The sequence below is a fragment of the Sturnus vulgaris genome, unplaced genomic scaffold (assembly GCF_052056855.1).
Source record: "Sturnus vulgaris isolate bStuVul1 unplaced genomic scaffold, bStuVul1.hap1 Scaffold_155, whole genome shotgun sequence".
Classification (NCBI taxonomy): Eukaryota; Metazoa; Chordata; class Aves; order Passeriformes; family Sturnidae; genus Sturnus; species Sturnus vulgaris.
This window is the reverse complement of record NW_028276072.1, coordinates 1-25,758: the sequence shown is the minus strand read 5'-3', so window position 1 is coordinate 25,758 and position 25,758 is coordinate 1. Positions and strand designations below refer to the sequence as shown.

Below are 25,758 nucleotides of genomic sequence, written 5' to 3'. Positions count from 1 at the left end.
CAAAGCCTTCTGTGCCTTTTGGATTGTGGCTTCTGCCTCTGGGGTCAGTTCCCTGGGAGAGACCAGCTCTCTGTCCCCCTCCAATAAACTGGGGGGGCCTGATCCTCATTGGTGAGGCCTAAGCAGGGCCTGACCCAGTTCAGAGGCCCACACAGGGAATGGAGATGTGCAGGGTCTGGGGATCCCTAACGATTCCCAATTTCTGCAGGACAGCAGCGCACGCAGTGATCGCCAAGGCCAGGCACTGCCCAGGTGACATCCCCTGGCCCTTGTCTTCCTGCAGCTGGAATCCAGTCAGAGCGGAACTGGCAGGGAAAGCGCCCCCAGTTCCTTCCCGGGGCTCTCAGCATCGCTCCCAGTGCTCCCAGTATCGCTCCCAGTGCTCCCAGTATCGCTCCCAGTGCTCCCAGTATCGCTCCCAGGGCTCTCAGCATCGCTCCCAGTGCTCCCAGTATCACTCCCAGTGCTCCCAGTATCGCTCCCAGTGCTCCCAGTATCGCTCCCAGTGCTCCGCAGGGCCGAACGCGGCTGCTTTTGGGTGTCGGTACCTGCCCGGGCCGGGCTGGGAGAGGAGGAGGAGCGGGAGGAAGAGGAAGAGAAGCGGCGGGAGGAAGAGGAGGGAAAGGAAGAGCGGCAGGAACAGGAGGAGCGTTTTTGGAACCAAGCACTTCTCCCGCGCTCTCGAGCCGCTGCTCCCCGGGGTCCGACAGCATCGGCCCCGCCCGGGACCCGCAGGTGAGCGGAGAGGGGGAGCGCGCCCCAAATTCATCATAGGGGCGATGTCCGGGAGGGTTTTTTGGCGGGACAGGGAATGTTTGGATCTTGCAGGACCCCAAAGCCGAGCCGGAAATGCCCCTGGGGGGATCTTGGGAGGGGTCCCACGTTGCGGGGAGGGGCCGATATCGGGTCTGGGGATCCCCGGGAGAACCGAGAGGGAACGGGGGAGCCCCGGAGCGGGGAGAGCGCAGAGGGGCGATCCCGGAGCCGGGGACCCCCGGCAGCCTGGAGGGGTGCGGGAGGTCGGTGCTGAGCGGGCTCCGGGCCCCCCGAGGCTGAAAGGGGCGCTGACTTCTGCAGCTGCCCTTGGGCAGCGGGACCATCGAACACAACGCGCTCAGCCCTTGTTTTCCCCCCCAAATCAGGATTTCCCATTCCCAAACTTTGGCCGCATAGAGGAGAAGGTGGAGGCCATGAGGACGAGGAAGATGGCCCGGGAGCCCCAGGCAGGTGAGGAGGAAGCCCCTGGCCCTTTTCCCCTGTGTCCTGCTCCATGTCCCAGCCCAGCACGGCCCCCGGCTGCAGGACAACCCCCCGACCTGGGGGGATCTCCTTCCCCTTCCCTGTGGCACGGAGGCAAATCCCATCCTCTGCTTGTCCTTCCTGCCCCAGGCAAGGAGCTGAGCCCGGAGAGCAGCGAGGACAAATCCCCGCGGCAGAACCTCGTGGGAGAGGCCGTTTGCAGCGGCTCCACGGCACAGGAATGCAACGGGGAGGAAAAGCCGCGGAGATCCCGCAGCAGGAGGGGCTGCAAACGCAGATCCCGGGGATCCCAGCAGGAAAGACCCAGCCTGGGCCGGGGAGGAGGCGAGCACAGCTCGGAGCTGGGGGTCCATGAGCAGCTTCAGGATGGGGAGAAGCCCCACAAGTGCTCGGAATGTGGGAAGAGCTTCAGGCGCAGATCCCACCTGACTGAGCACAGGAGAATCCACACGGGGGAGAGACCCTACGAGTGTGGGGAGTGTGGGAAGAGATTCACGACAAACTCCAGCCTGATTGTCCACCACAGGATCCACACCGGGGAGACGCCCTACGAGTGTGGGGAGTGTGAGAAAAGCTTCAGGAGTAAATCAGAGCTGATCCTACACGGGAGAAGCCACACGGGGGAACGGCCCTACGAGTGTGGGGAGTGTGGGAAGAGCTTCGCCCATGGCTCAAACCTGATTGCCCACCAGAGGATGCACAGTGGGGAGAGACCCTATGAGTGTGGGGAGTGTGGGAAGGGCTTCAGCCAGAGCACAACACTGATTATCCACCAGAGGATGCACAGCGGGGAGAGGCCCTACGAGTGTGATAAATGCCAAAAGAGGTTTCAGAGCAGCTCCCATCTCTTCAAGCACTATCGCAGCCACACAGAGGAGAGGCCCTTCTGCTGCCCCGAGTGTGGCAAGAGCTTCAAGCTGAACTGCACCCTCCTCACCCACCAGCGCACCCACAGCAGGGAGAGGCCCTACGAGTGTGATAAATGTAAGAAGACATTTAAGAGCAGTTCCAGTCTCCTCCTGCACTATCGCGTTCACACGGATGAGAGGCCCTTCCGCTGCCCCGAGTGCGGGAAGGGCTTCAAGCAGAGTTGCAGCCTCACCAAGCACCAGCGCATCCACAGCGGGGAGAGGCCCTACGAGTGTGATAAATGCACAAAGGGCTTCCAGAGCAGCTCTGATCTCCTCCGGCACTATCGCATCCACACAAACGAGAGGCCTTATGAGTGTCCTGTGTGCGGGAAGGGCTTCAACGACAGCTCCACCCTCATCACTCACCGGCGCATCCACACCGGGGAGAGGCGCCACGAGTGTCCCGAGTGTGGCAAGAGCTTCTCACAGAAGGCTCACTTAACCAGACACCAGCAGAGTGTCCATTAAGGGAGCCCTGGGAGCGCTGTGTGTGCAGGAGCTTCGTGCTCTGCTCCAGCTCCATCCCCCATGGCAGGATCCACGCTGGATGATCCCCAGTGACCCCCGCTGGGCAGAGCCCCAATGATCCCTGGTGCTGCTGATCCGTGTTGGGAACACACCTGGCTGGGGGCTCCACATCCTCCCGGCTCCCCGTGGCCTGGATTTTCATTGTATTCCTCTTTGTCCTTCCCAAAACCCCAGATCGGGCAAAATAAAGACGTTGAACAAAGACGTGGTTGGGACATGGGGGGATCTTCTAGGGGATGTGGGGGACGCTGGGCTTGAGGGACTTGGGGGTTCCTGAGGTACTTGGGGTTTCCTGAGGTATTTGGGGCTTTGTGCCCGCCAGGCCCAGCGGCTCTGGCTGCGCTGGGAGACCCTGGTGGAGGTTCTGGGACAACTGATCAAGGACCCCTGGCCCTGACACTGTCCCCATGTCCTCCCATCTCAGCTCCCCCTGTCCCCTGTGCAGGATCTCCCTCTCCCCGCTGTCACTGCCCTTGGCTCCAGCCCATTCCCGTGTCACATCAGTCCTGCTCCCATCCCAGTCTGGATCCCATTCCCATTCTCCTTCTCTCTCCCTGTCCCGTATTCTCTCCCCTGCTGTGTTCCCATATTCCCAGTCCAATATTACCTGTCCTATTCCCATTCTTTTATCCTGGTCCAACTCCCATTCCCGTATTTTCATTTCTGTATTCCCTATTCCGTTCTCATATTCGTATTCCCAATTCTGTTTCATATTCCCGTTTCCGATCCCAGTCCCATCGTCTTAATCCCCATCCCATATTCTCTGGCTGCTTGCTGCTCGCTCATTCCCTGGCCTGATCCCATATTCCCACTCCCGGCCCCATTCCCAGTCTTGGTCTCCATCCTGTGGTCCTGGTTCCTGTCCTTTATTCCCGGTTGCCTTCATAGTCTCAGTCTTTTAGTCCAGGTCCCTGTCCTCATTCCAGGTGCCAATTTCCCACTTCGTGTCTTGTATTCCGGGTCCCATTCACGGTACGGGGCCCAGGCCTGAAATTCCTCTCCCTTTCCCAAATTCCGGTCCCGAATTTCGGTTCCCTGTCCCCCATTCCCGGTCCATATCCCCATTCCCGATCCCCGTCCCCATTCCCGGTCCCTGTCCCCATTCCCTGTCCCCATTCCCTGTCCCCATTCCCGGTCCCTGTCCCCATTCCCCGTCCCCATTCCCGGTCCCGCCGCCGCCATCGCTCCGTTCCCTCCCCCCGGCCCTCACGTGACCGGGGAAAGCCCGCGCTGCTCCCGCCCACCAATCACAGCGCGCCTTTCCTTACAGATTTGCATAACCACGCCCTTGGCTCTGGCCCCGCCCATCGCCTCCGGGCGCTCTTTGCTCCCAGTTCGCTCCCAGTGCTCCCAGTAAGGGCGGTGCTGGCAGGGAAAGCGCTCCCGGTTCCTGCCCGGCTCGGCTGCTTTGGCTGCCGGCCCTGCCCGCCCGGGCTGTTTGAGGAGATGCTGCAGGAGCCCCCAGCCCCAGGGGATCCCCCCGAGTTCAATCCCACCCGAACGCGCCCCCAGGATCTTGATTGATCGGTGTCGATCGGGATTTCCCGAATTTTCTTTTGTTCCCCCAAAGGTCAAGGGTTCCCCAAACTCCGGGGGTTCCCCAAACTCCGGGGGTTCCCCCAAAGTCGCTCCCGCTCCCCCATCACCAAAGCTTGGCACTATCGGGACGTTTTAAGGAGCGAAGGCGTCAGCGCTCATTGGTTCCGGACGACATTAATTGATTATTAATTGATTAATTAACAGCCCCATTTGCTGGCTCTGTCCCCCCTTCCCGTGTGAATTATCCCGGGCTCCGCGCTGGGCTCTGGCCGCAGCTCCCGCTGCCCCAATTCCCTTTTCCCGCTGGAATCGCTCAGGGAAAGCGCTCGGGGCTGCGGATCGTCACCTGTCACCTGAGAGTGACAATGACAGCGACAGGGACAGCGACAGCGACAGCGACAGGGACAGCGAGAGTGACAATGACAGCGACAGCGACAGGGACAGCGACAGGGACAGCGACAGCGACAGCGACAGGGACAGCGAGAGTGACAGTGACAGGGACAGCGAGAGTGACAGTGACAGTGACAATAACAGTGACAATGACAGGGACAGACCCAACCCAGTGTCCCCAGTGCTCCCAGTATCCCATGTGCCACTCCCAGTATCCCCAGTACGACCAGTTCCCCCCAGTGCTCCCAGTATCCCTTCCCAGTTCCCCCCAGTACTCCCATGTCCCTCCCAGTTCCCCTCAGTCCCCCCAGTGCTCCCAGTATCCATCCCAGTCCTTCCCAGTTCCCCCCAGTGCTCCCAGTATCCCTTTCCAATTCCCTCCAGTCCCCCCCCAGTTCTCCCAGTATCGCTTTCCAGTTCCCCCCAGTTCCCCTCCAGTGCTCCCAGTATCCCTTTCCAGTATTCCCAGTGCTCCCAGTATCCCTTTCCAGTTCTCCCAGTATCCCTTCCCAGTGACCCCAGTGCTCCCAGTATCCATCCCAGCCCTTCCCAGTTCCCCTCCAGTGCTCCCAGTATCCCTTTTCAGTATTCCCAATGCTCCCAGTATCCCTTTCCAGTTCTCCCAGTTCCCCCCAGTCCCTTCCAGTTTCCCTTCCCAGTGCTCCCAGTATTCCCAGTACTCCCAGTTTCCCTTCCCAGTCCCTCCCAGTATTCCCAGTACTCCCAGTATCCCTTCCCAGTCTCTCCCAGTGCTCCCAGTACCTGGCCCCCCCCGGGCTGGGGGGCAGCGCTGGGGCCGGGGGGGCCCGGGGGGCTGCGGGGGGGGGGGGGGGGGGGGGGGAGGGGCAGAGATCAGGGGGGGACCCACCCCAAATTGGGGGGTGAGGGGCTGAGGGGATTTGGGGGGGTCTGAGGGGGTCCTGGGGGGTTAAAGGGGAATTTTTGGGGGGTCCTGGGGGGGGTTAAAGGGGAATTTTGGGGAGTCCTGGGGGGGGGTTAAAGGGGAATTTCTGGGGAGTCCTGGGGGGGTTAAAGGGGAATTTTGGGGGGTCCCAGCCCGGGGGGGGGAGGGGAGAAAGCCCAGGGATGGCGGAAATGGGGGAGGGGGATTATTTTTGGGGGGGGGGATTTTGGGGAGGGGGATTATTTTGGGGAGGGGGATTATTTTGGGGAGGGGGGGATTTTTGGGGGTGGGGATTTTGGGGAGGGGGATTAGGGATTCTTTTGGGGGGGGTATTTTGGGACGGGGATTATTTTTGGGGGGGGATTAATTTGGGGGGGTTGAATTATTTTGGGGAGGGGGGCATTTTTTTGGGGACTTGGGGATTATTTGGGGAGGGGGATTTTTTGGAGAGGATTATTTTGGGGGGGGACAGGGATGATTTTTTTTTTTTTTTTTTTGGGGTGGGGGTCTCTCACCTGTCCGGCCGTGCACGAGCCAGAGCCCCCCCGCCAGCGCCGCCCCCACCACGAAGGCGCCGAAGGAAACGGCGGCCACGACCCCGGGGGGCACGGGGGGGGGCTGGGGGGGGGGGGCAGCGTCAGCCCCCCAAAATCCTGACCCCCCTCCCCCGTATTTGGGGGCCAGGACCCCCCAAATTCCCTCCTAAAGATCCCCCAGGAGGCCGAGACCACCCCCCCCCCCCAATTCCCCCCAAATTGGGAATCAGAGCCCCCAGACTCCCCCAGCCCCCCCCCAGGACCCCAGCCCCAAAATCCCCTTCCCCAAAAGGGACTGAGCAGTTCGGGATCCCCCCCCCAGCCCCCCAAAAGGGTCCGGGATCCCCCCAAAATTCCCCCCCCACCCCCCCAAAAAGAGTTCCAGGAGTTCGGGACCCCCCCCCCCCCCCAGAAAGAGTCGGGGGTCTCCCCCCAGCCCCTCCAACCCTCCCGGAAGGACCCGGGGCTCCGGGGACCCCCAGATTCCCCAATCCCGGGGGTCTCGGTGCCACCCCCCCCCCCCCCCCTTCCCCTCACTCACCCGCGGGGGGGGCCCGGGGCCGCTCCCGGGGGGGGGGCGGGGGGCGCAGGAGCGGGGGGGGGCGGGAACGGCAGCGGGGGGAGCCCCGGGGGGGCACCTGGGGGGGGGGGAGGGGCGGTCATTGAGGGGGGGGGAGCACCGGAATGTGGGGGGGGGGGTCCCGGTTGGGAGGGGTCCCGGGCCTGGGGGAGGAGTTTCGAGTCCGGGGGTCCCGGGAGAGCTGGGGGGGGTCGCGATCCGGGGGTCTCTGGGGGGTGGTCGCAGTGGGGGGTCCCGGGATTGAAGTGAAGTTTGGGGTCCCGAGGGGAGGGGTCCTGGGGGTGTCCCGGTCCCGGGTGTGTCCCGGGTGTGTCCCCGTCCAGGTGTGTCCCCGTCCAGGTGTGTCCCATCCCGGGTGTATCCCGGGTGTGTCCCTGTCCCAGGTGTGTCCCAGGCGTGTCCCCATCCAGGTGTGTCCCTGTCCCAGGTGTGTCCCAGGTGTGTCCCAATCCAGGTGTGTCCCTGTCCCGGGTGTGTCCCAGGTGTGTCCCAGTCCCAGGTGTGTCCCAGTCTCAGGTGTGTCCCTGTCCCGGGTGTGTCCCAGTCCCAGGTGTGTCCCCATCCAGGTGTGTCCCAGCCCGCGTGTGTCCCAGGTGTGTCCCTGTCCCAGGTGTGTCCCAGGTGTGTCCCTGTCTCAGGTGTGTCCCCATCCAGGTGTGTCCCTGTCCCGGGTGTGTCCCGGGTGTGTCCCGGGTGTGTCCCGGTCCCGGGGGTCCCGTACCGGGCTCGGGGGTGGCGCCTGTCCCCAGTGTCACCACGATCGGGCGGGTCACGGTGCGCAGCGCGCGCCCGGGGGCGGGGCCGAGGCGGGGGCGGGGCCGAGGGGCGGGGCCTGAGCCGGAGGCTCCGCCCCCTGTGCGGGGACACGGCTCGGCTCGGCACTGGGGGAGGGGCGGGGTTAACGGGGGGGGGGGGGTGGCACCCCCGTGTCCCCCTGTCCCGGTGCCACCCCCGTGTCCCCCTGTCCCGGTGCCACCCCCGTATCCCCCTGTCCCGGTGTCACCCCCGTGTCCCCCTGTCCCGGTGTCCCCAACGTGTCCCAATCGTGTCTCCCCTTCCCTGTAACCCATCCCCGTTATCCCATCCCCCTTATCCCATTCCCGTTATCCCATCCCCGTTATCCCATCCCCGTTATCCCCGTTATTCCCGTTATTATCCCGTTGTTATTCCCGTTATTATTCTCGTACCTTGGGCAGCCCCTCCGGTGTCCCGTTATCCCATCCCGTTATCCCCGTTATTATCCCGTCATCCCCGTTATTCCCAATATTATCCCCGTACCGGGGGCAGCCCCGCCGGTGCCCCGTTATTCCCGTTATTCCCGTTATTCCCGTTACTCTCCCGTTATCCCCGTTATCCCCGTTATCCCGTTATTCCCGTTATCCCCGTTATTCCCGTTATCCCCGTTATCCCGTTGTTATCCCCGTTATCCCCGTTATCCCCGTTATCCCCGTTATCCCCGTTATCCCGTTGTTATCCCCGTTATCCCCGTTATCCCCGTTATTCCCGTTATCCCCGTTATTCCCGTTATCCCCGTTATCCCCGTTATCCCCGTTATTCCCGTTATCCCGTTGTTATCCCGTTGTTATCCCGTTGTTATCCCCGTTATCCCGTTGTTATCCCGTTACTCTCCCGTTGTCCCCGTACCGGGGGCAGCCCCGCCGGTGTCCCGGGCCCGGCCCGCTGGCGGCAGAGCCGCAGGCGGCAGTGCAGGAACTGCAGCGGCTCCGGGAACCGCGGCGGGAGCACGAACGAGCCCCGGAGCCGCCGCCGCGCCCGCCCCGCGCCCCCCCCGCAGCCGCCCCGCAGCACCACGAGCGGCCGCGGCACCGGGGAGCGGCCCCGGGGGGACACCGGCGACGACAGCGGCGACACGAAACAGCGGCGGAGAGAAAAACCCAGCCCGGGGGGAGCGCGGGACAGCGACACCTGAGGGGACAGCGGGACACAGGGACAGTGACACCTGGGGGGACACCTGGGGGGACACCTGGGGGGACAGGGGGACACAGGGACACAGGGACAGTGACACCTGAGGGGACACCTGGGGGGGACACCTGGGGGGACACCTGGGGGGACACCTGGGGGGACAGGGGGACACAGGGACAGTGACACCTGAGGGGACAGCGGGACACAGGGACAGTGACACCTGAGGGGACACCTGGGGGGACACCTGGGGGGACACCTGGGGGGACAGGGGGACACAGGGACAGTGACACCTGAGGGGACACCTGGGGGGACACCTGAGGGGACACAGGGACAGTGACACCTGAGGGGACACCTGAGGGGACAGCGGGACACAGGGACAGTGACACCTGAGGGGACACCTGGGGGGACACCTGGGGGGACAGCGGGACACAGGGACAGTGACACCTGAGGGGACACCTGGGGGGACACCTGGGGGGACACCTGGGGGGACAGGGGGACACAGGGACAGTGACACCTGAGGGGACACCTGGGGGGACACAGGGACAGTGACACCTGAGGGGACACCTGGGGGGACACCTGGGGGGACACCTGGGGGGACAGGGGGACACAGGGACAGCGACACCTGAGGGGACACCTGGGGGGACACAGGGACAGTGACACCTGAGGGGACACCTGAGGGGACACAGGGACAGTGACACCTGAGGGGACACCTGGGGGGACACCTGAGGGGACACCTGGGGGGACACAGGGACAGTGACACCTGAGGGGACACAGGGACAGTGACACCTGAGGGGACAGGGCGTGACACCTGGGGGGACACCTGGAGGGACAGGAGGGGACAGAGGGGCAGTGACACCTGCGGGGACAGGGGGACACGGACAGTGACACCTGAGGGGACACCTGGGGGGACAGGGGGACAGAGGGACAGTGACACCTGGGGGGGCATCGTAGGGGGACACGAAACAGCGGCGGAGAGAAAAACGGGGACAGAGACACCTGCGAGGACAGAAGGACAAGGGTGACACCTGCGGGCACAGAGGGTGACACCTGGGGGGACACCTGGGGGGACACCTGGGGGGACACCTGGGGGGACAGGGGGGTCACGGGGGGACACACGGGGTGAGTGGGATCGGGACCCCCCCCGTGCCTCCCTTCACCTGCACGAACAACCCCCCCCAGTGTCCCCACTGTGTCCCCCAGTGTCCCCAGTCCCTCCCAGTCCCCCCAGTCCCTCCCAGTCCCCCCAGTCCTCCCAGTCCCTCCCAGTCCCCCCAGTCCTCCCAGTCCCTCCCAGTCCCTCCCAGTCCCCCCAGTCCCCCCAGTCCTCCCAGTCCCCCCAGTCCCCCCAGTGACCTGCAGGAACACGCGGCCCCCCGCGGGCACGGCTCTCGGTCCCGGTTCCCGGCGGAATTCGGGGGAGGGGGCGATGTCCAAGCGGAGCCGGGGGGGGCAGCGGGGCTGCGGCAGCGGCGACACCGCGGGGACACCGGGGACACACCGGGGACACACCAGTGACATCCCAGTGACATCCCAGTGACACACCGGGGACACACCGGGGACACACCGGGGACACAGCAGTGACATCCCAGTAACCCCCACAGTGACACCAGTGACAACCCAGTAACCGCCCAGTGCCACCAGTGTCCGACCAGTGCCACTCCAGTAACATCGCACTGACCTCCCAGTGCCACCAGTGACCTCTCAGTGACCTCCCAGTGACCTCCCAGTGACATCTCAGTGCTCCCAGTGTCCCCTTCCAGTGCTCCCAGTGCCCCCTTCCAGTGCCCTCCCAGTACATCCCAGTACCTTCCAGTACATCCCAGTGTCCCCCTCCATGCTCTCAGTGTCCCCTCCCCGTGCTCCCAGTCCATCCCAGTGCTCCCAGTGTCACCTCCCAGTGCTCCCAGTCCATCCCAGTGCTCCCAGTTCCCCCGCTTACCTCGGGCCGGTCTCCTCTGCAGCGCGGCCTCGGGGGTCCCGGGGGGGCTCCGGGGGGTCCCGGGGTGGGGGCGGGGTCACCCCACGGCCAGCCCGGGGGTGGCCCTGGGGACAGCGACACCTCTGGGTGTCCCCGGGAGCCCCTCCCTCCGGGACATCCAGGAGCCTGCCCGGGACCCTCCTGTCCCCAAATGTCCCCAAATGTCCCCAAATGTCCCCCAGTGACCCCCCCGGGACCCCCCTGTCCCCCAATGTCCACCTCTGTCCCCCCTGTCCCCTCTGTCCCCCCTGTCCCCTCTGTCCCCCCCCGTCCCCTCTGTCCCCTCTGTCCCCTCCCGTCCCCCCCCGTCCCCTCTGTCCCCCCTGTCCCCTCTGTCCCCCCTGTCCCCCCTGTCCCCCCTGTCCCCTCTGTCCCCCCTGTCCCCCCTGTCCCCCCTGTCCCCTCTGTCCCCCCTGTCCCCCCTGTCCCCCCTGTCCCCCCTGTCCCCTCTGTCCCCCCCACCTGCGGGTCCCCCCCGGGGCAGGAGGAGGATGACGATGAGGAAGGCTCGGAGGGGGGGGCTGGGTGGCGCTGCCATCGTTGTCCCCGCTGTCTCCAGAGTGTCCCCAAGGTGTCCCCGCCCACGCTGGGGTTGGGGGGGGCGGGATGTGCCCGTGTCCCCCCCCCCGAGGTCACCGTCGCCCCGGTGACACCCTTGGGCCGCGGTGACGTCACGGGAGGTGGCGCCCGAGGGCCCCCGCGTGTCCCTGAGGTGTCCCCGTGTCCCCCCCCGGTGTCCCCAACACCCCCGGTGCCACCTGTCACTGTCCCCGTGTCCCCAACACCCCCCAGTGCCACCTGGATCTGTCACCTGTCCCCGGTGTCCCCAAACCCCCCCTATTGTCACCTGGGTCCTCCAGCTGTCCCTCGGTGTCCCCCGTGTCCCCATCCCAACCCCCCCCCGGCCTCTGCCACCCTCCTGTGTCCCCCCCCGTGTCACCGATGTCCCCTGTGCCGTCCCCTCCTGTGTCCCCAAATGTCCCCAATGTCCCATCCCAGTGTCCCCAATGTCCCCAGAGTCTGACACCGACGCGGCCCCTTGGGTTCCACATGCGCATTTATAATAATAATTAATAATAATAATTAATAATAATTAATGAGGGTGACAGGGGGGGCGGCGCCGCCCGCGCCCCCAATGCACTAAAACTGCACCAGCTGGCCTTGGGGACAGCGGGGACACGGCGGGGACACGGCGGGGACACGGCCCCGCCCTGATTGTCACCGGGCCACCACCGGGCCACCCTGGCACCCGGGGCCACCCTGGGCCGTGTCCCCGGTGTCACATCCGTGATGTCACATCCCCGGTGTCACATCTGTGATGTCACATCCCGGTGTCACATCCCGGTGTCACATCCCCGGGACCGGGCCCTGTGATGTCACACCCATGACGTGTCTGTGTCCCCAGGCCACCGCTCTGTCGCCATTGTCACAGCCTGGGGACATCTGTGTCCTGTGCCATGCTGGTGCCATCCTGGTGTCACAGCCCGGGGACGTCTGTGTGCCACGCCCTGGTGCCATCCGTGTGTCCCTGTGCCACGTCCCGGTGCCATCTTTGTGTCACATCCCGGTGCCAGCTCCGTCCTGTGTCCCCGTGTCACATCCCGGTGCCATCTCTGTGCCGTGTCCCTGTGTCACTTCCATCCTGTCCTATCCTGGTGCCATCCTTGTGTCGTGTGTCACTTCCCGGTGCCATCTCTGTCCTGTGTCACATCCCGGTGCCATCCCCGTGTCACACCCCAGTGCCATCTCCGTCCTGTGTCACTGTGTCACTTCCCGGTGCCATCTCTGTGTCACATCCCGGTGCCATCTCGGTGTCACATCCCGGTGCCATCTCGGTGCCATCCTTCCGTGTCCCCTCGCTGTCACATCCCCGTGCTGGCTCTCCACGTTGTCCCCTGTCCCCTGTGCCACGTTCCTGTGCCGTCTCCGTGTCCCCGAGTGCCATCTCCGTGTCACGTCCCCACGTCCTGGTGCCACCTCCGTGTCCCCTCAATGTCCTCTCGGGGCCGAGTGCCACATCCCCGGGCCCCGGTGTCACACCCGTGTCACATCCCCCAGCCATGTCTGTGTCCCTGGGCCACGTCCCGGCGTGTCACATCCGAGTGTCGCCTCCCGGTGTCACATCCGAGAGTGTCACACCCCCGGTGCCACCTCCCCGTCCTGTCCCCAGCCCTGTCCCCGCACAGGACCCTGGGGGAAACTGAGGCACAGCCAGGGGGACACGGAGGGGACAGGGCTGTCCCCCGGCCTCGGGAGGGTGGGGACAGTGGGAGGGGACACGCTGGGGACACACTGGGACACGCTGGGGACACTCCAGGCCGGGCTGGGGCTGTGGTGTCACTGTCACACTGGGTGGCACAGGGGAGTGGCACAGGTGTCCCTGTCCCAGGGCAGTGTCCCTGGCCCAGAGGTGTCCCAGGGCTGTCCCCGGTGTCACAGGAGTGTCCTGGCTGTCCCTGGTGTCCCCTGCCGGGTGTCCCCGGTGTCCCAGGGCTGTCCCCGGTGTCCCAGGGCTGTCCCCGGGCTGTCCCCGCTGTCCCAGGGGGTGTCCCAGGGCTGTCCCCGCTGTCCCCGGGGTGTCCCCGGTGTCCCAGGGCTGTCCCCGGTGTCTCTGTCCCCGGTGTCCCCGGGCTGTCCCCGGTGTCCCGGCTGTCCCAGGGCTGTCCCCGCTGTCCCCTGCCGGGCGTGGCGGCGCCGGGCTGGCGCTACCTGGTGAAGAAGGGCAGGTGGTGGCCCAGGCCACCCCCCGGGCGCGGGGACTCTGTCCGGGCCATCACGTCCTTGAACCAGGTGGCCACGTCCACCTCGAGCGTCTCGTAGCGCTTGATGAAGGTGTGCTCCTGTGGGGACAGGGACAGGGGGACATCGGGGGACATCGGGGGACATGGGGACATCGGGGATGGCAGGGACAGGGGGACAGCGGGGATGGCAGGGACAGGGACACAGCAGGGACATGAAGGACAGCAGGGACGTGACGGGGACATGGGGACATCGGGGACATCGGAGGACAGGGGTGACACAGGCTTGGGGACACAGGGATGGGGCACTGAGGGACAGAGGTGACAATGACAGGTGATAGGTGTAACAATGACAGGTGACACTGACAGTGACAGATGTGACAGGTGTGACAATAACAGGTGACAGTGACGGGTGACACTGATAGTGACAACGATGACAATGACAGGTGACAGGTGTGACAATGACAGGTGACAGGTGTGACAACGCCAGGTGTGACAGTGCCAAGTGTGACAATGACAAGTGTGACAGTGCCAGGTATGACAATGACAAGTGACAGTGCCAGGTGTGACAGTGCCAGGTGTGACAATGACAGGTGTGACAGTGCCAGGTGTGACAGGGCCAGGTGTGACAGGGCCAGGTGTGACAATGACAGGTGACAGTGCCAGGTGTGACAGTGCCAGGTGTGACAGTGCCAGGTGTGACAGGGCCAGGTGTGACAGGGCCAGGTGTGACAATGACAGGTGTGACAGGGCCAGGTGTGACAGGGCCAGGTGTGACAGGGCCAGGTGCACTCACCAGTAACTTGTTGTACTTTGGTCTCTTCCTGTGGTCCTTGGTGAGGCTGGGGGAGGGACAGGGGGTGAGCGCCTGCGGGCCCTGGTCCTGTGTCCCCAATGTCCCCAATGTGTCCCCGATGTCCCCAATGTCCCCATTGTCCCTGTGTGTCCCCATTGTCCCCAGTGTCCCCAATGTCCCCAATGTCCCCATTGTCCCCATTGTCCCCAATGTCCTCATTGTCCCTGTGTGTCCCCATTGTCCCCAACGTCCCCAGTGTCCCCAATGTCCCCATTGTCCCCAATGTCCCTGTTGTCCCCATGTCCCCACTGTCCCCATTGTCCCCTCACTGTCCCCATTGTCCCCAGTGTCCCCACTGTCCCCATGTCCCCACTGTCCCCATTGTCCCCATGTCCCCACTGTCCCCATTGTCCCCATGTCCCCATTGTCCCCAATGTCCCCATGTCCCCAGTGTCCCCACTGTCCCCATTGTCCCCAGTGTCCCCACTGTCCCCACTGTCCCCACTGTCCCCATGTCCCCATTGTCCCTATTGTCCCCATTGTCCCTAGTGTCCCCACTGTCCCCACTGTCCCCATGTCCCCATTGTCCCCATTGTCCCCATTGTCCCCAGTGTCCCCACTGTCCCTCACCAGTCGCGGACGAAGGCCTGGAAGTCCCCGGAGAATCCCATGGCCGGGGGCAGCAGGGGCGGATCCTCCTGCAGCACCTTGGTCAGCACCTCGAAATCTGTCTTACAGTTCTGGTACGGGAACTGCCCCGTGGCCAGCTCCACCTGCACAGGGGACACAGGTGACACAGGGACACAGGGGACACAGGTGACACAGGTGACACAGGGACAGTTCTGGTACGGGAACTGCCCCGTGGCCAGCTCCACCTGCACAGGGGACACAGGTGACACAGGGGACACAGGTGACACAGGTGACACAGGGGACACAGGGACAGGTGACACAGGTGACACAGGGACAGTTCTGGTACGGGAACTGCCCCGTGGCCAGCTCCACCTGCACAGGTGACACAGGGGACACAGGGGACACAGGTGACACAGGGGACACAGGGACACAGGTGACACAGGGACAGTTCTGGTACGGGAACTGCCCCGTGGCCAGCTCCACCTGCACAGGTGACACAGGGGACACAGGTGACACAGGGACACAGGTGACACAGGGACAGTTCTGGTACGGGAACTGCCCCGTGGCCAGCTCCACCTGCACAGGTGACACAGGGGACACAGGGGACACAGGTGACACAGGGGACACAGGGACACAGGTGACACAGGGACAGTTCTGGTACGGGAACTGCCCCGTGGCCAGCTCCACCTGCACAGGGGACACAGGGACAGGTGTGACAGGTGTTACACAGGTGTGACAATGACAGGGACAGCGGTTCTGGTACAGGAACCACCCCATGGCAGCCCCACCTGAGACAGGTGTGACAGAGACAGGTGTGACATACAGGTGTGACAGTGACAGGTGCCAGGTGGGGGCACAGTGGGGACACGTGGCCCTGTGGGGCTGAGGTGGCACTGTGGGGACACACTGAGGACACACTGATTGGCTGGGGACAGCTGGGACAGCTCAGGACACCTGGGGACACCTGGGGACAGTTTGGGGACAGGTGAGGCCAGTTTGGGGCTGGTTGGGCACAGCTGGGGAAGGTTGGGGACACTGGGGAGGGTCAGGAACACTGTGGGGACACTGTGGGGACAGTGTGGGGACAGTTTGGGGACACTGGGGAGGGTCAGGAGCACTGTGGGGACACTGTGGGGACACTGTGGGGACAGTTTGGGGACACTGACCAGGGAGATGCCGAGGCTCCAGACGTCGGCCCGGATGTCGTAGTCGGGCTTGGTGGGGTCGGGGGGGTCGATGCGCTCGGGCTGGGGGGGAGGGGAGGGACTGGGGTGAGGGACCCCCCCCCCAGAACCCCAAATCTGGGGGGAGGGGACCCCAAAACCCCAAACCTGGGAACCCCCAAAACCCCAAATCTGGGGGGGGACCCCAAAAAACAAAACCTGGGAACCCCCAAAACCCCTAAACCCCAAACCTGAGAACCCCCAAACACCAAAGACCCCAAACCTGGGAACCCCCAGAACCCCAAATCTGGGGGGGACCCCAAAAAACAAAACCTGGGAACCCCCAGAACCCCAAATCTGGGGGGGACCCCAAAAAACAAAACCTGGGAACCCCCAGAACCCCAAATCTGGGGGGGGACCCCAAACCCCCAAACCTGGGACCCCCCCAAGGCCCCCATCCCAAATCCGGGGTGCAGCCCCTCCCCCCCCCAGCCCTGTGGATCCCCAGCACCCCCCGAGGCCCCCAAAGCCACCCCCAGCGCTGGGGGATGTCCCCAACCCCCTGTCCCCAGTGTCCCCATGTCCCCAGTGTCCCTAACCCCGTGTCCCCAGTGCCCCCAGTGATGTCCCCAATGCTGTCCCCAGTGTCCCCAGTGATGTCCCCAATGATGTCCCCATGTCCCCAGTGTCCCCAGTGCTGTCCCCAGTGTCCCCAGTGATGTCCCCAGTGTCCCCATGTCCCCTCACCGCCATGTAGGCCGCACAGCCCGTGCTGTGGGTTATGTGCCCATGTCCCCAGTGTCCCCAGTGCTGTCCCCAGTGTCCCCAGTGTCCCCATGTCCCCAATGATGTCCCCTCACCGCCATGTAGGCCGCACAGCCCGCGCTGTGAGTGCTGTCCCCATGTCCCCAGTGCTGTCCCCAATGATGTCCCCAGTGTCCCAGTGTCCCCAATGATGTCCCCAGTGTCCCCAGTGTCCCCAGTGTCCCCATGTCCCCTCACCGCCATGTAGGCCGCACAGCCCGCACTGTGAGTGCTGTCCCCATGTCCCCAGTGTCCCCAGTGCTGTCCCCAGTGTCCCCAGTGCTGTCCCCAGTGTCCCCAGTGTCCCCATGTCCCCTCACCGCCATGTAGGCCGCACAGCCGTGCTGTGAGTGCTGTCCCCAGTGTCCCCAGTGCTGTCCCCAGTGTCCCCAGTGTCCCCATTGATGTCCCCTCACCGCCATGTAGGCCGCACAGCCCGCACTCCGGGTCTTGGCCTTGGAGTCCACCAGGCGGCCGCTGATGCCGAAGTCGCAGAGTTTGACCTGGCCCCGCTCGTCCAGCAGGATATTGGAGGGTTTGACATCCCTGTGGATCACCCCGTGCTTCTCCTTCAGGTACAGCAGCGCCTTCACGATCTGGGGACACCGATTGTCACCTCTGTGTCACCTCTGTGTCACCTCTGTGTCACCTGTGTCACCTCTGTGTCACCTGTGTGCCACCTGTGTGCCACCATCCCTGCCCAGAACCCAGACACATCCTCACTGTCCCCAGTGTCCCAGTGTGTCACCCCGCGCTTCTCCTTCAGGTACAGCAGTGTCTTTGTGATGTGGGACATTGGTGACAGCCTCGGTGTCACCTCTGTGCCACCCTCACTGCTCACTGTCACTGTCACCCTGCCCCAGACACCCAGAGTCCCCAATGTCCCCTGTGGGTCACCCCTGTGCTTCTCCTTCGGGTACAGCAGCGCCTCCATGATGTGTGGGGACAGCAGTGACAGCCCTCGGTGTCACCTCTGTGTCACCCTCACTGCTCACTGTCACTGTCACCCTGACCAGGATCCACTCGGGAATCCTGGGGACCCCCTGCCTGTCCCCGATGTCCCCAGTGTCCCCATTGTCACTCACTGCCACCGTCATCTTGCCCAGGATCCCAGGGCCACCCTGCCTGTCCCAGAGTCCCTAGTGATGTCCCCAGTGTCCCCATTGTCCCTGTGTTGTCCCCATTGTCCCCATTGTCCCCGTTGTCCCCATTGTCCCAATGTCCCCAATGTCCCCACTGTCCCAGTGTCCCCAATGTCCCCAATGTCCCCACTGTCCCACTGTCCCCATTGTCCCCAGTGTGTCCCCAGTGTCCCCATTGTCCCCATTGTCCCCAGTGTGTCCCCAGTGTCCCCAATGTCCCCCATTGTCCCCAATGTCCCCATTGTCCCCACTGTCCCAATGTCCCCACTGTCCCCATTGTCCCCACTGTCCCCAGTGTCCCCACTGTCCCCAGTGTCCCAATGTCCCCACTGTCCCCAGTGTCCCCATTGTCCCCACTGTCCCCAGTGTCCCCAGTGTCCCCACTGTCCCCAGTGTCCCCAGTGTCCCACTGTCCCCAGTGTCCCCAATGTCCCCACTGTCCCCGTTGTCCCCAGTGTCCCCGTCGTCCCCAGTGTCCCCAGTGTCCCCAGTGTCCCCAGTGTCCCCATTGTCCCCGCTGTCCCCGTTGTCCCCAGTGTCACTCACTGCCACCGTCATCTTGCCCAGGATGCGCTCGGGATGGGGCCTGGATTCGCTTCTTGAGCTTCTCTGCACAGGTGCCCATGAGCTCCATGGCAATGAACACGTCAGTCTGGGGACACACCAACTGGGATGGACTGGGAGAGACTGGGAGAGCACTGGGAGGGACTGGGATGGACTGGGATGGACTGGGAGAGCACTGGGATGGACTGGGAGGGACTGGGAGGGACTGAGAGGGACTGGGAGAGCACTGGGAGGGACTGGGAGAGCACTGGGAACACTGAGGGCACTGGGATGGCTCTGGGAGCACTGGCATATACTGAGAGCACTGGGAAGACACTGGGGGGAACCATGATGGATCCAGACCCCCAACCCGCAGTATGCCCAGGTGCCCCCAGGTGTGCCCAGGTGCCCCCAGGTGCCCCCCAGGTGCCCCCCAGGTGCCCCCAGGTGTCCCCCAGGTGTCCCCCAGGTGCACCCCCAGGTGCCCCCAGGTGTCCCCCAGGTGTCCCCAGGTGTGCCCAGGTGCCCCCAGGTGCCCCCCAGGTGTGCCCAGGTGTCCCCCAGGTGTGCCCAGGTGCCCCAGGTGCTCACGTTGGTGATGAAGGTGCCGAAGCACTGCACGATGTAGGGGCAGTCACAGCCCAGGTGCCCCCAGGTGCCCCCCAGGTGTCCCCAGGTGTCCCCAGGTGCCCCCAGGTGCCCCCCAGGTGTCCCCAGGTGTCCCCAGGTGTCCCCAGGTGCCCCCAGGTGCCCCCCAGGTGCTCACGTTGGTGATGAAGGTGCCGAAGCACTGCACGATGTAGGGCAGTCGTGGCTCTTGAGCACCACGTCCAGGTCCATCAGGATCCGCTTGTTCTCCTCGCGGTTCCCGAGCGCCGCATTTGCTGGGGGACACCCCAAAGTCCCCAGGGTCACCCCAAAGCCCCCGGGGTCACCCCAAAGCCCCCGGGGTCACCCAAAGTCCCCGGGGTCACCCCAATGTCCCCAGGGTCATCCCAATGTCCCCAGGGTCACCCCCGTGTCCCCAGGTCACCCCAAAGTTCCAGGGTCACCCCAAAGTCCCCGGGGGTCACCCCCGTGTCCCCAGGGTCACCCCGTGTCCCCAAGGTCACCCCAAAGTTCCCAGGGTCACCCCAATGTCCCCAATGTCACCCGGTGTCCCCAAGGGTCACCCCAATGTCCCCAGGGTCACCCCAATGTCCCCAATGCCACCCCGTGTCCCCAAGGGTCACCCCAATGTCCCCAGGGTCACCCCCGTGTCCCCAGGGTCACCCCCGTGTCCCCCAGGGTCACCCCCGTGTCCCCCAGGGTCACCCAAAGTCCCCGGGGTCACCCCCATGTCCCCAAGGTCACCCCAAAGTCCCCGGGGTCACCCCAAAGTCCCGGGGTCACCCCCATGTCCCCAAGGTCACCCCAAGTCCCAGGGTCACCCCGATGTCCCCGAGGTCCCCCCAATATCCCCAAGGTCACCCCCATGTCCCCAAGGTCACCCCGATGTCCCCGAGGTCCCCTCCTGTCCCCCGTGTCCCCCGTGTCCCCACGTCCCCCTGTCCCCACCTTGACGGCGATGACGTGGCCGGTTTTGCGGAAGCGCATCTTCCACACCTGCCCGCAGGTGCCGCTGCCGATCTCGCCCAGGTTCTCCAGGTCATTGATCTCGGCCTGGTACCGCTGGGGGGAGGGGGGAGGGAAACGGGGGGGGTCAGGAATCACCTGGGACACCCCTGAGCTCACCTGTGTGCCCACGGCCAGGTAAGGCCCTCCAGTCATCACCTGTACACCCCCACAGCCAGGGAACACCTGAGTAACCAGGTGACCCCCGAGTAACCAGGTAACCCCTCCCATAACCAGATAACCCTGAGTAACCAGGTGACCCCCCCATAACCAGGTAACCCCTCCTAGCCAGGTAACCCATCCCATAACCAAGTGACCCCTCCATAGCCAGGTAACCCCTCCTAGCCAGGTAGCCTCTCCATAAACAGGTAACTCCCCCATAGCCAGGTACCCCCCATCACTCACCTGTCCCCCACAGTCAGGTATCCCCCGTCACTCACCTGTCCCCCCACAGTCAGGTATCCCGTCTGTTTCATGATCTCTTGAAGCTTCTGGTCGATTTCGATGCTGAGAAGTAATTAGAGAGCTCAGCCAATCAGCTCAGAGCATGGTGAGAGCTCAGCCAATCAGCTCAGGGCATGGGGAGAGCTCGGCCAATCAGCTCAGAGAATGGGGAGAGCGCGGCCAATCAGCTCAGGGAACGGGAGAGCTCGGCCAATCAGCTCAGGGCATGGGGAGAGCCCGGCCAATCATCTCAGAGCATGGGAGTGCTCAGCCAATCAGCTCAGAGCACGAGGAGAGCTCGGCCAATCAGCTCAGAACATGGGGAGAGCTCGGCCAATCAGCTCAGAGCACGGGAGATCCTGGCAAATCAGCTCAGTGTAGGGGGAAAGCCCAGCCAATCAGCACACAGGGAATCACAGCTCTGGCCAATTACACCACAGGAATCCTGCCTGCCTGGCCAATCAGCACCCAGAGGTTCTTGCAGTCTTGGCCAATGAGCACACAGCTCTCCTGCTGACCCAGCCAATCAGCAACTGGGACCCTCTGAACCATCAACCAATCAGCAGCTGCAGGCTCTGCTGCAGCCAATGAGACTCGAGAGCACCCTGGAGCTCTGGCCAATGAGAACACAGCACCCCAGAGCTCCAGCCAATCAGGGCCTGCGAGCCCTCAGAGCAGCAGCCAATCAGCACGAGCGGGCTCCTGAACATCCGAACAATCACTGAGCACGGGATCCTGTCCAGCCAATCAGAGCCCAGCACCTCCCTGAATCTCTGCCAATCACCTCCTGTTCCGTGCTCAGCCAATCAGCTCGCGTTCTGTGTCTCGAGTTCTATCCAATCAGAGAACGGAATCCTCTCCAATCACTGGCCAATCAGAGTGTAGGATACTCCCAAGACTCTGGCCAATCAGGGCACATGACCCTCACTGAGCCAATCAGAACATGTGACCTTCTGCTGGCCAATCACAGCCCAGGATATCTGCAGACCTCTGGCCAATCAGAGCATAGGATCTCACTAGATCTCTGCCCAATTAGAATGCATGACCCTCTGCTGGCCAATCCGATTCTGGGATCCCTCCAGATCTCTGGCCAATCAGGGCACAGGATCCCACCACTCCTCTGGCCAATCAGAGCACATGACCCTTTGCTGGCCAATCAGGGCTCAGGATCACTGAAAACCTCTGGCCAATCAGAGCACAAGATGTCCCTAAACCTCTGGCCAATCAAGATGCATGACCCTTGGCTGACCAATCAGGGCATGGGATTCCCTGGACCTGTGTCCAATCGAGCTTTGACTCTCCTCGTCCCCTGGCCAATCAGAGCACAGGATCCCTGAAAATCTCAGGCCAACGAGAACACAGACCCTTTGTTGGCCAATCAGGACACAGAATTGCCAAAAACGTTCGGCCAGTCAGAGCACACGCAGCTGTGATGGCCAATCAGAGCACAAGATCCCACCAGACTTCAAGCCAATCAGAGCACATGACCGTCTGCTGGCCAATCAGGGGCCAGGATTCCCCCAGACCTCTGGCCAATCAGAGCCCAGGATCCCACCACTCCTCTGGCCAATGAGAGCACATGACTGTTTGCTGGCCAATCAGAGCACAGGATCCCACCGCCCCTCTGGCCAATCAGGCCCTATGGCCCTCTGCTGGCCAATCAGAGCACAGGATCCCACCGCCCCTCTGGCCAATCAGGGCCTATGGCCCTCTGCTGGCCAGTCAGGGCACAGGATCCCCTCAAACATCCGGCCAATCAGAGCACATGACCCTTCGCTGGCCAATCAGGGCCCAGGATCTCCATCCCCCTCTGGCCAATCAGAGCACATGACCGTCTACTGGCCAATCAGAGCACAGGATCCCACTGTCCCTCTGGCCAATCAGGGGCCATAGCCCCCTGCTGGCCAATCAGGGCACAGGATCCCACCCCCCTCTGGCCAATCAGAGCCCAGGATCGTCCCGCCCTCTGGCCAATGGGCTGCCACGCTGTCCCCACCAGCCAATCAGGGCTGGGGGGCGTGTCCTCACCTCTCCAGGCTGCGCGGCACCAGGAACGGGGTCGGGGACAGCCCCAGCATGTGCCGGGGCCGGGGGGGGGGCGCGGGCTGGGGCTCTGGCTGCGCGGCACCAGGAACGGGGTCGGGGACAGCCCCAGCATGTGCCGGGGCCGGGGGGGGGGGGCGCGGGCTGGGGGCTCTCGGGGGGCCCCCCCGACCCCCCCTCGCTCACCAGGGGCAGCTGCAGGGCTGGGGGGGGAGAGCAGAGTCAGCGACCCCCAAATCGGGGGGGAGAACCCCAAAAAACGGGGACAGGGAACCCAAAAATGGGGCAGGAACACAAAAATGGGGCAGGAACCCAAAAATGGGGCAGGAACACAAAAATGGGGCAGGAACACAAAATGGGGTAGGAACACAAAAATGGGGCAGGAAAACAAAAATGGGGAGAGAAACACAAAAATGGGGCAGGAACACAAAAATGGGGCAGGAACCCAAAATCAGGGAGGCCAAACTGGGACAGGACCCCAAAAATGAGGAGAAAAACCAAAAATGGGGCAGGACCCTGAAAATGGGGGGAAAATCCCAAAAATGGGGAGAGAAACCCCAAAAATGGGGACCTCAAAAATGGGGCAGGACCCCAGAAATGGGGAGAGAACCCTGAAAACAGGGAGAGGAACCCAAAAATGGGGCAGGACCCCGAAAATGGGGCAGAAACACAAAATCAGGGAGTCCAAAAATAGGGCAAGACCCCAAAATGGGGAGAGAACCCCAAAAACAGGACAAGACCCCCAAAATGGGGCAGGACCCCCAAAAATGGGAACACAAAACCAGGGCAGGAGCCTGAAAACAGGGAACTAAAAATGGGGAAGAACTGCAAAAATGGGGACCCCAAAAACAGAGAGAGAAACCCCAAAAATGGGGGAAGAACCCCAAAAATGGGACCCCCAAAAATGGGGACCCCAAAACGAGGGTGGAGCCCAAAAACTGGGAACACAAAACCTGAGAAAAAAAAAACAAAAATGAGGAACAAAAAAAATAAATGGGGCAGAACCCTGAAAATTGGGAACTCAAAAATGGGGACAGAACCCTAAAAATGGGGAGAGAAACCCAAAAATGGGGAAAGAAACCCAAAACATGGGGAGAAAACTCCAAAAATGAGGGAAAATCCTGAAAATGGGGAAACAAAAAATGGGGAGAGAAAACCTGGAAATGGGGAACCCCAAAAAATGGGGGGGGACAACCCTAAAAATGGGGCAAAAAACCCCTGAAAATAGAAAAAAAAACAGAAATGGGAAAAAAACCCCCAAAAATGGGGAGAGAAAACCCAAAAATGAAGGGAAATGCCAGGGACCCAAAAACTGGGGGAGAATTCCAACCCCCCCAAATTTTCTGGCCCCATTTCAGGGCAGGCCCAATTTTTTTTTTTTTTTGCCCCATTTTTTGCATTTCCTGCCCCATTTTCCTGCAATTCCACCCCAAATTTTTTTTTTCCTCATTTCTCCTTTTCCTGCCCTATTTTTCCACCCCTTTCCTCCTTTTTTTTTCCCAATTCTCTCGTTTTTTTCCCCCATTTCCCCCAATTTTTTCCCCACTTTCCCATTCTCCCCAATTTTCCCCCCCATTTTCTCCACTTCCCCCATTCTTCCCAATTTTTTCTCTTCTCTCTTCCATTTCCTCCCCATTTTTCCAATTTTTCCCAATTCTTTCATTTTTCCCCCATTTTTTCCCATTTCCCCCCCCCATTTTTCCCATTTCCCCCCATTTTCCCCCCAATTTCTCCCATTTCCCTCCATTTCATCCCATTTTTCCCAATTTCCCCCATTTTCCCTCCATTTCCTCCCCATTTCCCCTATTCCCCCCATTTTTTCCCATTTTTTCCCCATTTCCCCTGCCATATTTCCCCATTTTTTCCCAATTTCCCCCAATTTTCCCCATTTTTTCCCCAATTTCCCCCCAATTTCTCTCATTCCCCCATCTTCCCCAATTTCTCCCATTTCCCCAACCATTTTTTCCCAATTTTTCCACTTTTTGTCCCAATTCCCCAATTTCTCCCATTTCCCCCCCATTTTCTCCCCCATTTTCTCTATTTCCCCCATTTTTCCCATTTCACCTCAAATTTTTCCCATTTCCCCATTTTTTCCCGTTTCCCCCTCTCTTTGTCCCAATTTCCCACCATTTTTCCCAATTTTTCTCATTTCTCCCAATATTTCTCTTTTTTCCTCCTCAATTTTTCCCAATTTTCTCCATTTTCCCCCAATTTTCCCCAATTTCCCCCATTTCTTCCCATTTTTTTCCCATTTCTCTCCCCATTTTTACCCATTTCCCCCAGTTTCCCCCCCATTTTTTCCCATTTTCCCCCATGTTTCTCTCATTTCCCCCCATTTTTTCCCAATTTCTCCCATTTCCCCCATTTTCCCCCATTTTCTCCATCCCCATTTTTCCCAAATTTCCCCCCCATTTTTCCCATTTCACCTCAAATTTTTCCCATTTTTTTCCATTTCCCCCATTATTTCTCATTTTCCCCCATTTCCTCCCAATTTCCCCCCATATTTCCCAATTTCCCCCCATTTTCCCCCACTTTTCCTCCCACTTTTTCCCATTTTTCCAATTTCTCCCATTTCCCCCCCATTTTCTCTATCCCCATTTTTCCCATTTCTCCAAATTTCCCCCATTTTTTCCCAATTTTTCCCCAATTTCTCCCATTTCCCATTTTTTCCGCCATTTCTCCCCAAAATTTCCCCAATTTTCCCCCAATTCCCCCCCATTTTCCCCCAATTTTTCCCAAATTTTCCCCATTTTTCCCATTCCCCCCCATTTTTTCCCATATTTCCCAATTTCCCCATTTTTTCCCAATTTTCCCCCCATTTTCCCCCCCATTTTTCCCCATTTTCCCCAATTCCCCCCCATTTTTCCCAATTTTCCTCCATCTCCCCCCAATTTTTCCCACTTTCCCCCCATTTTTCCCATTTTTTCCCATTTTTCCTCATTTCCCCAATTTTCCCAATTTCCCCATTTTTTCCCAATTTTCCCCCAATTTTTCCCATTTCCCCCCAATTTTCCACCATTTTTCCCCCATTTTCCCCAATTTTCCCCATTTTTCCAAATTTTCCCATTTTTCCATTTTTTCCCCATTTTTCCCGAGCGGCCGCATGCTCCACGGGGCCGGGGGGGGGGAGGGGCAGGGGGGGGAGGGGCAGGTGGGGGGAGGGGCACTCCATGCCACAGCGGGGGGGGGGGGGGGAGGGGACACGGGGGGGACATTCCGGGGTGGGGGAGGGGCAAAGAAACTGCGGGGGGTGGGGGGAAATGGGGGAGGGGCCCCACAAAATTTTAATATA

General features: G+C 61.8%; 2 protein-coding genes across 2 annotated transcripts; one reads left to right on the top strand and one right to left on the bottom strand.

Moving 5' to 3' along the window:
* The first annotated feature begins 617 nt into the window (after window positions 1-617).
* Window positions 618-2,901, top strand: LOC148219300 (uncharacterized). The gene is made up of 3 exons (XM_088157739.1): window positions 618-735; window positions 1,143-1,227; window positions 1,390-2,901. The coding sequence occupies exons 2-3, from the start codon at window positions 1,191-1,193 to the stop codon at window positions 2,637-2,639; spliced, it is 1,287 nt and encodes a 428-aa protein (XP_088013865.1). The 5' UTR covers window positions 618-735; window positions 1,143-1,190; the 3' UTR covers window positions 2,640-2,901.
* Window positions 2,902-11,588: 8,687 nt separating this feature from the next.
* LOC148219299 (dual specificity mitogen-activated protein kinase kinase 7-like) lies at window positions 11,589-22,528 on the bottom strand. The gene is given in 13 exon segments (XM_088157710.1): window positions 11,589-13,389; window positions 14,084-14,129; window positions 14,714-14,856; window positions 15,880-15,960; window positions 17,097-17,276; window positions 18,369-18,402; window positions 18,404-18,474; window positions 18,957-19,002; window positions 19,177-19,237; window positions 19,240-19,249; window positions 19,923-20,036; window positions 20,420-20,486; window positions 22,452-22,528. Coding segments are annotated over 13 exon segments (1,038 nt in total). The 5' UTR covers window positions 22,502-22,528; the 3' UTR covers window positions 11,589-13,254.
* Window positions 22,529-25,758: the final 3,230 nt, after the last annotated feature.